Raw genomic sequence first — 14,659 nt, 5'->3', positions numbered from 1 at the left:
CATCCCTGGGATGAAGCCTACTTGGTCATGATGGATGATCATTTTGATGTGTTCTTGGATTCGGTTTGCAAGGACTTTATTGAGTATTTTTGCATGGATATTCATGAGGGAAATTGTTCTGAAGTTCTCTTTCTTTGCTGGATCTTTGTGTGGTTTAGGTATCAGAGCAATTGTGGCTTCATACCAAGTAAACACTCTTGAGATGTGTGCATTTATGTCATCCTACCTATGACTTACTATTTTCAATAAGCCAACTTATATTTTCATGTTTTAATGTCACCCCCATCTCCATCACTGTTTTATCTCGCCACATATGTAAACACTGCTTCTATAAGCAGTGATTCTGCAAGCAAAACTCTTCTTTACCAATGGCTACCACTCAGACATCTAGAAGTATATAATTGCGGGATGGTTTGGTTAGGGCACTTCAACACACTAATATAGCAAAGTGCTTCTTACTTTAGCCAAGAAATCCTAAGCAGATAGGTCAAGAAATTATAGATTTTTCTCCTGACAATAAAAGCCACCACATCCTCACTGATGACATTTTCCTGTCCTACTTTTATTATATTCTGGTCAACAGAGAGAAATTTATAGTCAGAAACTGTTGTAATTGGGACTAGAAAGATGACTCAGTGACTAAGAACAGTATGTTTCTTGATGAGTACCCAAGTTCAGTGACCAGGACCCACATGGGGCAGCTCACAACTGCCAGGAATTCCAGTTCCAGGAAATCCAGGGCTCTCTTCTGGCGTCTTTCGGCAACTCTACCCGCATGCACATACCCTCACACAGACAAACATGAGTGTCAGACAGTTAAAAAACGCAAATAAGGAGGCTGAGAGGAAGTAATTCCAGGCAGAAAACAGTCCCTAAGACAGGGGAAACCTGACTTGTGGGGAGAAAGAGGGCAAAAGAACTTGAATAGAGAGGCAAGAAAAGCATACCAGGAGAGTGGAGCGAAGGCCAGGCTAGCATCAAAATACCTGGAGAATTACATCACTGTCCCCACGCAGCGCATGGCACCTCTGCACATGCTCAGGGATAATGTTCCCTAGTCTTAACGATTTCGTACTCAGAGAAGTTCATATTCCAAGGGACCAGCATAATTGTATGATATCGTTCCGTTTAATGTTTCATGCATAAACTCCAGGTTCGGGATAATATTGAAAAAATAATTTTGAAAATATGGCAAACATTCAATTATTCATTCAATTTGAAATGGCTTTTTTTTTTCTTAAAGAATTTCTCTGTGTTCATTCATGAGTAAAATAACATTTCTTTAAAATAGTTATGGTGTCAAGAGAAGATGTATTACTTTGTAAAAACATTTCTCCAAGAATTAGATACTAAAATATGTCTTGACATAGATTTATGGTTGTAGATTGTCATCATATAAAGCGCCAGTAAATGTGTTTGAAAAATATAAAATAAAATATAAACTGGACATGGTGGCACACTCCTTTAATCCCAACAGAGGCAGGCAGAGCTCTGTCAGTTCAAGGCCAGCCAGTCTACATAGTGATTTTCAGGCCAGCAGGAGAGACAGTGTCTCAATAAACAGACAAGGAAATAAATAAACAAACAAACAAACAAAAACAGTCCAGTCAACAGCTGCTTAGAAAGGAAGGGCGTGGTACTGTGTGTCTGCCTCTCCACTGGGGGGTACCCTGGCTGGCATTGCCCTCCTGTCACCCGGAGGGGCAGGGTAAAGTCCAAAACGGGGAGTTCACAGTGGTTCCTGGTTTCCTCTCTGGGTACCTAGGCACCCACAGAATACTGCCAGAAGAGGGAGGGCTAGAACCTGGGGTGGGGGGGGGTGTCCAATGTCTACCTTTCACCTCACAGTGTTGCAGTGTCTGTGTGCCAGGCAGAGAGTGGAAAGGTGACAGGATGAGTAGAATCGGGTATGACAGGAGGTGAGATCCAAGTGTACCAGAGAGGCTAGAGGAGAGAAACCCTTCTTTAAGGGAGTCTTAGGTGAGGCTCTTTAGTCAAAGACTTTCCCCCCTGGCAATGCTTAATGAAGCAGCTGTCTGAGATAGTCCTTTCTTGTTCATACTGGTGTATTCGATGGTGGATGTAAACCGCATATACTTCATTAGGGTGAACCGGGGATTAAATACCTTTTGCAGGGAGGAATACGCGGGAAGGGAAGGCTGAAGGCTCAGGGCTGTCTAGATACCTCATTAGCATGGAGAACAACTCCAGATGTTACTTTTCGTGACTCAGTGCCCATGGCCCTCAGTGGGGTGCCATGGTTATGGGTTCTAGAGCAGGTACACATCCAGGTAGAGAGTAGTTCCATTGCTATGGTCTCAGATATATGAGATCCCCAGGGTTTAAAGGAACTCAGCTTTGCCAATTCTTGTGCCTATCTGGTAGTAGTGTCCCATGTGCCCTAGTGTGGGGTCATTTTTCTTTAGGGGAAATGACCACTACTCTGTTGCCCAGGCCCTCAAAACACACTTTATGCACACTTCTCTTATGAGCCATGCTGCCACACTGACACCTGAACATCTCCCTACTGTGTCCAAATATGGAAGCTACTATAGTAAGAGGCACAGTTGAAATCTCAAAAATAAATAAATAAATAAATACATAAATAAATAACAGAAGGAAAGAATGAATGCTGGAATTACAGTTCAGTTTGTATAGTGTTAGCCTGCCATGCACACGAGGCGCTTGGCTTGATCGCCAGCAGTGAGAAAACCAGATATGGAGATACATACCTGTAATTCCAACATATGAGAGGTAGAAACAAGATAATCAAATATTCAACATCACCCTCAGCTATACAGTAAGTTCAAGGCCAGCCTGGTCCACATGAATCCCTATCTATCTATAAATAGATACCTTTGGATGAAACACAAAAATGGCTCTATATAGAGACAACTGATGTAGGATGGCTTCATTAAAAAGAAGAAAATACTCCCCTAAGCTTATATGAGTGAAGTTTAAACTGGAAAGGCCTTACAGGGACTTCGTGGACTAGTTTTTATGTCAACTTGACCCAGGTAGGCTCTCTGAGAAGAAGATCTTTTAATAGAGAAAATGTGTCTATGGATTAGCCTGTGGGGAAGACTATGGGCCATTTTCTTGCTTGATGGTTGATGTGGGTGGTCCCAGATCACTCTGGGTGGTGGCACCCTCCCTTGGGCAGGTAGTTTGGGGGTGTATAGGAAGACAGGTTGTGCCAGCCATGGAGAGCAAGCCAGTGAGTAGCACTCCCCAGTGGCCTGTGCTTCCGTTCCTGCCTCCAGGTCCCTGACTCTTTGAGTTTCTGTCCTGACTTCCCTCTGTGATGGAGTGTGCCCTCCAGAGCTATATGTAATAAATTCTTTCCTCCGAAAGTTGCATTGGTCATGGGGTTTTGTCACAGCAATATGAACTCTAAATAATCCAGAGCTCTAAGAAAGAAGCTTAAATAAAATTGAAATTAAAAGGAATCATATGCAACCGCTTGACAAATGCTTTTTGAGTACATATTAATTCTATGTTGCATCCTTCATAAGCAACTAGATATAATAATGAATAATATAGACATGAGTTTATAGTCAAGTATATGATTAAGCAAATCATGTAGGATATAGCAAACGATTTACTTAGTTGAGATTATCCTAAATGTTCTCCCCACTTGAATGGAAGCTCCACATATTCAGAGCTTGCCACGTGCCACACAATATGCCACCATCTGTGGAAGATATCTGCTACATAGCAAGACTCACTCAGTATTTATTGACTTGACTACACTGTTCCTTTTAATCCGAGAGACATACATATCAAGAACCGCAATGGATGCCTGAAAACACAGGCAACATAGTTCCCCGCACAACTATATTTTCTCTCATGCGGATGCGTCTGATAAGATTTCATTTATAAGTATAGACAGAGTAAGAGACTTGCAACAATAATAACTACTGCAGTGTCATCTTATAAGAGGTGTGAATGTTCTATCATCTATCTATAGCTATATATCTATGTCTCTACTGAATAGTTTGATATTTTTAGACTGTTGTTGATGGTAGAGAATAAAAGCCTTGCTGAAAGGATGAAGAGTGCAACCCATTAAAGAGAAGAGGGGGTACATGACAAGTTGAGAATATAAAATAGGAGTCTTAACCAAATACAGGCACTTAGTTATGACATGTAAGTTAAGCCTGGAAAATAAATAAATAAGCCAGGCAAATAATATGGAAAGCAAACAACAGAGAAAGAGGGCAGAATTCTCATTGGGCAGCAAATCTCTGTGATGAGTTAAAAAATGATCCTGGCCAGAGAGAAGGACATTGTCATTAGAGACAAATAAACAAAAGGTTGTGTTGTTATCCTAGGAGCAATTGGAAAACATTGGCAGGTTATAAAGAAGGCATCTGTGTTAGTTAGGGTGTTATTGCTGTGATGAGGAATCTTGACCACAGCAACTCTGATAAAGGAAAACATTTCATCTATGCTGGCTTACAGTGTCAGAGGCTTCGTCCGTTGTCATCACAGTGAGGAGCATGGCCGCATGCAAGCAGACATGGTGCTGGACCAGGAGCTGAGAGTCTTACGTCTTTATCCAATGGCAGCAGAGGAGATCGTCTTAACACTGGGCATGGCTTGAGCCTATGTATGAGACCTGAAAGTCCACCTTCACAGTGACACACTTCCTCCAGCAAGATCACATCTCCTAATAATGACACTCCCCATGAGCCAAGAATTCAAACACATGAGTCTATGAGAGCCATGCCTATTCAAACCACCATAACGTGTGACAGTTTTAAAGAATCATGGTGATAATAATACAGAAAAATAAACCTCAAGATTCTACTGCTTTCCTAACAATGAATTCAACATTTTAAAAAAATCTGGACAAGAAAATTGGAATTTGGCTTTACTTTATAGTAAAGTTGACCAACTTCTGAGAAGAATTTTAAAGGGCTGGTGATAGTTCAGTAAGAGAAGGCATGAATGCTAAATCATTTGGTTCGTTTTATTTAATCACATATTAGCTTACCATATAGCTATTATGTGTTATGCATGCCAGTATGATGCATAACATCTTAGAGTGCAAGGCAAAAGATACTTGGCACATGAAGTTAAGGTTATCAAACACCTCAACCACAGTAGCCACAGCCTAATTAGTAAGAGTCGCTGATGCTGAGATGAACTATCCATGGGCCAAGAACTGAAATAGCCTCTGGAAGCTGAGAGTGGGCACTAGACAGTAGCAAGGAAAAAGAAAAAAAAGGGGGAGTAGTACTGGTCCTACAAGTTACATCTGTCAATGTTTAAATGAACTTGGAAGCAGGTGCATCCACACAGGCTCGGGTAAGAGTTTGGCCCAGCAGACACCTAGACAGTCTGGTAGGACCCTCGATAGAGCCTGACTGAATTTACAAGGACTTAGAACCATACAGAAAGATGAAAAAAATACTGGTTTTTTTAGGGGAAAATGTCAACAATGATCAGTCACACACAACAAAAAAGGCACAATAATCTTTAAAATGTATGTGATAGTACTGCTTTAAAACAATCATAATACTGGTTCTATGTGTCTGTTAAGGATTGCCCATCACTTTAAAAGGAATGAGCCTTAGCTTGTTTAGGCAGCTACCACAAAGTCTACTTGACTGAGCAGCTTTTAAACCACAGAATTTATTTCTAACAGTCTATAGGCTCCAGGGATTTGAGAGCAGGATGCTGGCACACTGAAGGTCCAGCAGGGGCTATCTGCCAGGTCTCTGTGGCTACCACCTTATTCTTTCTTAGCAACAACAGAGATTAGAAGAAGTACCTAGAGCCCTTTTGTTATGTAGGGTTACTAATCCCATCCAGGAGACCTTCCCTTTTCATTATCTCTCCGGAGCCCTACCTCTTAATACATTCACACAGAGATGTGGGGGTTGCACCATATGAACTGCGTGCCCAGAGACATAAACACTCAGTTCAGAGCCACAGGCTTTGATGATTGATTTAGCCCTGTGTTCTGGAAGCTCTCACACAGTCAGAGTCTCACCGTGAGTAGCACTGAGTCCCCTCTATCACCTTTGAAGGGTTATGACCACCTGAGCCAAAAGGAAATTAAGGCCAGAAAAATGGCCATTACCTCCAGACTTCGATCCCGTGGTTTGTCCTCATTCGCCACCATCCCTTAATGCTTCGGGAAAGACTGGCCACTTCTACAAACTATCGGTAGCATTATAGATAAGCAAAACCTGTGCTGAAAAATTACTGACTCCTAACAGCGGATGGTTTGATGGAAAGAGAGCATCTTAATCTTGACCTTTGCTTAGTTTTCACTAAATCAGAACTGGCATTTGACTCTACACTAGACTAGCTAACATTCTTCATCCTTCTTCCATCCCCTTAATCTGTTGACTAATTATTTTCCATTTCTCCTTTACAATGCAAAAGTAATAAATTAAACAGCCTCTCAAATAATTACATTTCAAACCATTACACTGCATTAAGAGCATCTGAATAGGATGAGAAATATATAGTAGGAAGATCAGCAACACAAGCAGGACCTAATCTTGATAACTTAATATCCGTAAGTGGTCTCTATCACCCCTGTTACAGAGTCTACCCAGGCTTGCAGAAAGATATGACTCTTCATTCAGGTTTTCTGGAACTCATATCCTGTCATTTCATGACTCCACCAACTTCTGTGTGGGAACTAAAAGGGGGCAAGGGAAGAGGGGGAGGGAGGATAGCCCACATCCGGCCAGCGTTCCTGCTATGCTCTGGGCAGGTGGACGCAGGAGGGCTGCCAGACACTTTCTACTCGGCCCAGGGTGGGCATCTAAGCCACTGATCCTACTCGACGGTGGGTGGATAAGAGGCAGCTCCCGACCGGGGGCTCTGGAGTGACATCCTGTAGCCCTGGGGTTATGGAAGAGAGGGCGTAGGGAAAGAGGTTCCCATGCAAGCAAGAGTAAGAGAAGCTGGCCTTGATGAACAGAAACAGTCTATAGTTTTAGAGCTTTATTGTAGAAAGGCAGGGGGGAAGAGAAAAGGTGGAAAGAGATAGACCAGCGATGACCAAGAGGAGAGAAGGTGGAAAAGGAGAGAGAGAAGAAAGGCTAGAGAGAGAAGAGAGAGTGAAGAGAGCAAGGAAGAGAGTGAGAAGAGAGAGGAGAGAATAAAGAGAGAGTAAGGGGAGTAAGAGAGTGAGGTGGGGCTAAGCAGCCCCTCTTATGGTATGCTGTCATCTTTCCTGTTGCTAGGTAACTGGGAGGAGTCTAGCCTGAAGGTCAGAAGCTTGGGACATTGTCTTCCTGACTAAAAGCCATGCTTCTCCTGTGGGGGCTCTGGGGGCTGTGGGGACGGTGACTTCAACAGGAGCCAGGGTCCAGGAGACATGAGAGAACTTCTTCTGTCCCATGTAGGTGAATTATCACCACTGGGTCCCAGGGTTCAGACCTCAGCTCAACTGGAGACCAGATTGTCTTTGCATAACCCAATGCCCCACACTTCTGTAGTCTCCAGTCTTGCTCTTTATCCTCTAAAGAAGAATATGGAAGGAAATCTACTCATAATTTATTTGTTTATTTGTATATATATATATATATATATATACACACACACATATGTGTGTGTGTGTTTATTAAATGTGTAAATGTGTACTCATGCACGTGGTGAGGTATACATTTGTATGTGTATGTAATTTGTATGTGTATGTATTCCACAGGTCAGCATTGGATGTCTTATATTGATCTTCACATTATTTTTTGAGACAGGGTATCTCACTGAGCTGATCTCATGGAGATCACCAAATTCTCTAGACTAGCTGTCCTAAAAGATGAAAAGAAATGACATCTATACATATACATACACATACACATACACATATATTTAGAGAGAGAGAGAGAGAGAGATCATCTATACCTCTTCAGCAATGGGATTAGAGGTATATGCCTAGATAGATCATCTATACCTCTCCAGCAATGGAATTAGAAGTGTATGCCTGGCAGTTTTACCTGGAATATGCAGGGCTGAATTTAAGTCCCCACACTTGTATAGAGTGACAAGCAATTTACCGAATACACCATCTCCTCAGCCCGACTCAAACTGTCTTTGTGCCAGGAGTGATACATAATCCCTTTCACTGACATTCCACCAGAAAGAAATAGTCATGAGTCCTCACCCAAATACATAGAAATTTTGACCTGCCCATGTACCTAGGAAGAAATCAGCATAGAAATCGGTGAATATTAGCACTGGGTCTCTCAGAGCATGATAAGATGAAACCAAGGGATAACTCAAAAATTTTGGTTGTCTATGTTAGTCATTGCCTTTACCGTGTATTTGAAGGTATGTATTTCTAGCCATTATTGCTGCATAGCAATCTACTCAAAAATTAACCAGCAGAAAACAACCATTTAATTAATTAAGCTAATGGATTCTAAGTGATCAAAATTCAAATCAGGCACAAAGGAGTGCTCTCGTATCGGCTTCATGATCGTTGACTCAAGAACTCAGGCCACTATCATTTAAAGGATTCTCACTCACATGTGTGTCAGCTGATGCTAGCCATCACTGATAACGTCAGCCGAGGTTGCTGACCACAACGCTTCACATGGAGTCTTGCATGGCCTCCACTTCTTCATAATATGGTGCCACCGGGGAATCATATTTCAGATGTCGCAGCTCAGAGTGCCAGAAACAAGGCAAAGCAGAGCAGCTGAAGCTATGCTGTCGCTCAGGGCATAGCCTCAGTCGTTTCTGCTGCAGTCCCCTGAATTAATAACTTACAAACTGACTCAAATTCAAGGACAAAGGACCTAGGTCTGCGTGTCCGTGGGAAAATACCAAGCCATGAATAAAGGACCATATGGAGTGAAAGATAGTGTGGTGTCTAGTTTGGGAAATTATAGTCTCCCACATACACAACCTTAGATTAACTGGATTTCCCTGTGTGAAATGTTTTGTACTTTGTAGAAGAATGGTCAGCAAATCGTGACTTCATACCTGTTTTTGTAAACAAAATTTTCTTGAAATACATCCATACCTATTCCTTAGCAGAGTTGTGTAGCTGCAGATGAGACCATATGATCTGAGGAGGCAGCAGTATTAACTATCAAACCTGGGAGTTTGCAAGCCCTCTAGATAGAATATTGATTAACGATGTGGGTGCTAGAGTAGACTACTAGATTTCAAAGGTCCTTTTGAAGACAGGGTCTCACATCTCCTAAGAAATTCTGATCCTCCTATTCCTACCCCTTAAGTGCTGGGTTTATAAGCTTGTACAACCATACCTACTTTATATATCGCTGAGTGTTGAGCCCATGACTTTAAGCACACTTAGCAAGCTCAATTCCCAACTGAGCTCCATTCTCAACTCTAGTTATGTGGTTTAAAACAAACCCTAGGCATCTCTAGACTGCCCCTTCTCCAACCAATGTCACTGTGGAAACAGTGAAATCTACGATTTAAGTCGTGACCACTAAATGAAATAACCCATCACAGGGGTGCAATGGGCAATCATAAATACTAATTTCTGCCCTCAGAATTAGCTTTAAACATCAGCAGCATCAACTGTCAATCAGGTTCTCTGCTTGTCTCCAAAACCTCACCTCCCACGGTTTTCAATATATCTAGTGTACAGGAAACCCATTTCGTCTTTTTCCATATGATTAGAAATTTCTCCCTACATCTGGGTTTCAATCTATCTCTCATAGCTTGACACCATAAATCCTGGTAATATTTCCTGTAAGTTCTATAAAAACATCTCTTCTAGCTCTTCAGGTTTTTTTTTTAAATCCATGGCAAGGCCCCTCTGGATTTTAGCTGCTCTTAACTACATATATTCTGATCATTCTATCCTTTCTTTTGGGACCACTCTTACCCTTGGGAAAATTCTCTTCAAAAGTATTTTTTCCCAGAAATCAGCAAAATGTCTCAGAGTTGCACACAGAGCCTAGACCAGGCCCTAAACTCTCCATATTCTTCTATTGGCCCAGATCTTCCTGAATTCCCCTGCTCTGACAGGCTTTATTGATTGGTTTTGTCATTGCTGCTGTTTGTCTTGGTTTGGTTCTTTCTTAAATGCTACAGCAGCTCATTATATTTACCCTTTTATGGTTAACTGTATACAACCATGGCCTCTTCAGATTTTTCCAGATACTGAAACTATCATCTAGAACTTTCGCTGCCCCTGCCAGACTTAAACTACCACACATATTTCCAATGACATAGTCCAAGTCACTTCTAAATATGCCATCAAGCTGAAATCAAGACCACGAGTGGTCTGAACATAAATAAAGCAGTTGGGTGCCATTTTAACAATTGAACTGACTCCCCTGGGACCTGACTCCCTGTTCAATCAGTCCCATGAAAGATGTCATTCCTTTGATGAAGAGAAATATGCATATACATGGGAATTTAAATTTTTCCCTTCATCTCTTCAAATATTACACTTCTAAACAGGCTATAGGTACCTTTCAGTCAAGGGTCTGTAGAGACATAAAGCCAAGAAAAGAGAAAGAGTTAAGCAATCGGTCACATGATTGTAGAGATTTGGTAATGCCAAACTCTTCAAGGTTAGATGGCAATCTGGAGATCTGGGAGTTTTTGAGTCTACTTGCAGAACTTCTCTTGTTCAGCAGAAATTGGCCTTCATTTTCTTTTGTTTTCTTTTCTTTATAGGTCGGGACTGAGTGTTTGGTTTGGGTTTTGTTTTTGTTTTGTTTTCAGTTGGCTCAGATTGAATTAGGTTATTTGGGTTTTTTGTTTGTTTGTTTGTTTGTTTTTTGATTTGGGGCTCTTAAAATTTTTTTGTTAATGTTTGAGATTATATTTTAATTAAGACATTTCTTCCTTCCTTTTCTTCTTTCCAAATCCTCCCATCCCCAGTCTCCTTCGTGTTAGTTGTATTATGTTTTGGGGTCATTTGGCACTGAACAAGCTTAGGCTGATCTTCCCACAGGAGGGCCATCTCTTCCACTTTCAACTTTATTCAGTCTCCTGTAGTTCTTTGTATAGGATTGAAGCATCCTGGAATGTTTTCCCAGGCAAATTGGTGTGTTGATTGATTGATGTTCTTTTTGTTCAGCCCATGTTTGAGCAGTCATATTGGTGAGAGATTACAGGTACAGGATCTGATGTTACTAAGAGACATAATCTCACAGAAATGTCCCTGATGCTCTGGCTCTCACAGTATTTCTATACACATCTTCTATAATATTCCCTGTGTTTTGTAAATGAATCCATTGAGACTGAGCTCTGCAGTTCTGCATATTAATTGGGTGTAGTTTTCTGTAATGGTCTTTCTATTTCAAAGAGAATTTCCTTGATGAGGGTTGAAAACTAAAGCCATGTGTGGGCATAGGAACAGATGTTTATATATTTTAGTGAGGTTTTATGCTGGCTTAGTAGAATAGTGGTGGTCGATACTTCTCCAATAATTTCACTAGCATTGATTCGTTAGCTAGTTAGTTAGCTAGTTAGTTAGTTAGTTAGTTTTCCAATACCAGACATGGTCCCCACGCCTCCTTTTTTTTTTTTTTTTTTTTGAGTGGGTCTTAAGTCCAATTAGAGAGTCATTGGTTATCACCAAGGTATGTGTGCCACTACTGTGCCCACAGGGTCATCTTGTCATGCTGGTCATTGTTGTGGTTCATAGAGATCATATCTGAATAAGACTGTTCGTTGTGTCTCTCCTTTGCAAGCTTGGGGTACCATGAAAGCTAGGGAGGGGAAAATCAGGTCAGTTCCAGCTCAGAGCCCTCTAGGCCATGTTTCTGAAGTTCATGATGTCTTTTTTTTTTTCAAAGATTAAAGAGTTTAATTAATCTCACATATAGAATCCATCATGAAGGAAAATCAGCGCATGAACTCAAGGCAGGATCTAGAAGCAAGCTCTTAAGCAGAAGCCATAGATAAAAGTTGTTTAGTGGCTCATTCCTCGTGGTTTGCTTAAGTTGCATTCCTATACAACTGTGAACCATTTGATAAAGAGTAGCATCACCCACAATCGTCTGGGTCCATCTATATTAACCAGGAAAAATGTCTATAGGCTGGTCCTCTGGAGGATTTTCTAAGGTTCCATTTTTTATCATTATTATTATTATTATTATTATTATTATTATTATTTTCTTTATTTACATTTCAAATGCTATCCCGAAAGTTCCCTATACCCCCCGCCCCTGCTCCCCTAACCACCCACTCCCACTACTTAGCCCTGGCCTTCCCCTGTACTGGGTCATATAAAGTTTACAAGACCAAGGGGCCTCTCTTCCCAATGATGGCCGATTAGGCCATCTTCTGCTACATATGCAGCTAGAGACACGAGCTCAGGGGGTACTGGTTGGTTCATATTGTTGTTGCACCTACAGGGTTGCAGCCCCCTTGAGCTCCTTGGGTACTTTCTCTAGCTCCTCCATTGGGGGCCCGGTGATCCATCCAATAGCTGACTCTGAGCATCCACTTCTGTGTTTGCCAGGCACTGGCATAGCCTCACAAGAGGCCACTATATCAGGGTCCCTTCAGTAGAATCTTGCTGGCATGTGCATTAGTATCTGGGTTTGGTGGGTGATGATGGGATGGATCCCCAGATGGGGTAGTCTCTGAATAGTCCATCCTTTCATCTTAGCTCTAAATTTTGTCTCTGTATCTATATCCTTTCATTGGTATCGTGTTCCTTATTCTAAGGAGGAATAAAGTATCCATACGATGGTCATCCTTCTTGGTTTTCTTGTGTTTTGCAAAATGTATCTTGGGTATTCTAAGTTTCTGGGCTAATATCTGCTTATCAATGAGTGCCTATCTAGTGACTTCATTTGTGATTGGGTTACCTCACTAAGGATGATATCCTCCAGATACATCCATTTGCCCAAGAACTTCATAAACATCTCTGCAAGTAACCAAGAGCAACAGCCATAGGCTGTATGTTTGGGGAAATCTCTTACAGAGCCCTGACCAACAACTCTGGTACTGGTGTTTTATTAAGTGGTCTTCATTTTCTTAATATCATCAACTGATCAGGCCTAACAGCAATATGAAGGTTAATAGATTTTGCTCAATATTCACTGATTTTAAGTTTCAATATAGCGCAAAAAGCAAAAAAAAAAAAAAACTTCACAGAAATATCCATATGTGCAAATATCTGGCACCATGGTCCAGATAGCATAACATGGTTCACACACAAACCATAAAGCTATCTCTAGCCCTTTAAAAAAAACTATTTTTTGCAGAAAAAAATGGTAAAACTATGTTTATGAAGCCAAGCCTATGTTTTGGTAGTTAGATTATTTTCTAATATACAATCTGCTATATAAGTCTGGGACTATGAATATGTTTTCATGGCTTGTCACTGTGAAATACAATATAACCAGTTAATTGTTTTACTATGGGTAGTGAAGGGTGGTGAGAATTTGACACTAATTTTAAGATTAGTCCTGCTGCAAGAATCAGAATCTATCTATAGTCTACATACAGCGGGGATAGGTTTGTATTTCCTTGTTGACTTCACTGTTTGGAAAATTCCACCTTCATTATTTCAGTTTTTAAATTCTAATAATATATTTTAATTGTTTTGACAATATTATCAGAGCCAAGTATCCATACAAAGTGTATATCTAAGAATTAAACTCTGTTTAAGAAAATAATTGTGATGAGAATTTTTAAGATCAAAAAACCTGCCAGTACAATATCTGTAGAAATCATTTTAGGGAACTAGCTTTTTTTTCTATGTATTTGTGAATCTGGACTTCATTTTTTTTTTATTAACTACCTGTGACAAAAATTATTCAGTTGAGGCAGATATGTAGGAGACTGAAGAGATGGCTCTGTGCTTAAGAACAGTTGCTGCTCTCCCAGAGAACCCAAGTTCAGGTCCCAGCATCCACCGTCAGCAGTTGATAACTACCTGCAACTCCAGTTCCAGGGGATGGAACACGATCATCTGGCCTCCACAGATACTCACGTTTAACATATTCATGTATACACACACACACACACACACACACACACACATTGATACATGTACTTTAAAAGTAAACTTTTTTTAAAGAAAATTTGTAAGTTTTTCATAAATTCTATTAATTGCTTTTTGGTGAAATTTACCCTTAATTTTTCTTTTGCCTTCTCCTTTTTTAGGTTTGGATGTGTGGAGGAGAAATGTTTGACGTTCCATGTTCTAGAGTCGGTCATATCTACAGGAAGTATGTCCCTTATAAAGTTCCATCTGGGACCAGCCTGGCAAGAGTGAGTAACTGGGCATCAGAACAGGCAGGGTTCATACATGCTCTGCCTCCTGCAGGCTGGGTAATCAACCACACACATTGGCTAAGCTAAGATACTTACTGTCTGCCAGAAACTCCTATGTGGCAAGAGTTCCCAGGCCTCTGCTTTATCTCCATTGCTTAAAGAACTATTAACTGTGATGGGGTTTTTTCTGTATCACGGCATCTTCACATGCATTATATTTAACCATCATCTTCTGTTAATCCTTGTTAGCTGTGTTAAATATCAGTTGGATCAGCCCTTAGTCCAGGCTATGTCCTTATCTACAGTGTTACCTTTTGCAGATTTCAAAACCAAGTGGAAGCTTAGAGAGGTGACTTGCTCATGAACAAATGAATGACCAATAGTAGTAACATAAAACCAGGCCTGCAGGATAGATGATGTGAGAGAGAGAGAGAGAGAGAGAGAGAGAGAGAGAGAGAGAGAGAGA

The 14,659-nt window shown here is 40.9% G+C and overlaps 1 protein-coding gene across 1 annotated transcript in view; it reads left to right on the top strand.

Annotated features, from left to right (window-relative positions):
• Positions 1-14,659, top strand: part of Galntl6 (polypeptide N-acetylgalactosaminyltransferase like 6) — a 1,056,791-nt gene that overhangs the window by 954,881 nt on the left and 87,251 nt on the right. Inside the window, exon 8 of the mRNA XM_021218705.2 lies at positions 14,083-14,190. Coding sequence (XP_021074364.1) covers positions 14,083-14,190 — 108 coding nt within the window. The remainder of the gene's footprint in view (positions 1-14,082; positions 14,191-14,659) is intronic.

This window comes from Mus pahari, chromosome 19 (genome assembly GCF_900095145.1).
Source record: "Mus pahari chromosome 19, PAHARI_EIJ_v1.1, whole genome shotgun sequence".
Lineage (NCBI taxonomy): Eukaryota > Metazoa > Chordata > Mammalia > Rodentia > Muridae > Mus > Mus pahari.
This window is presented reverse-complemented; position numbering and strand designations above follow the sequence as displayed.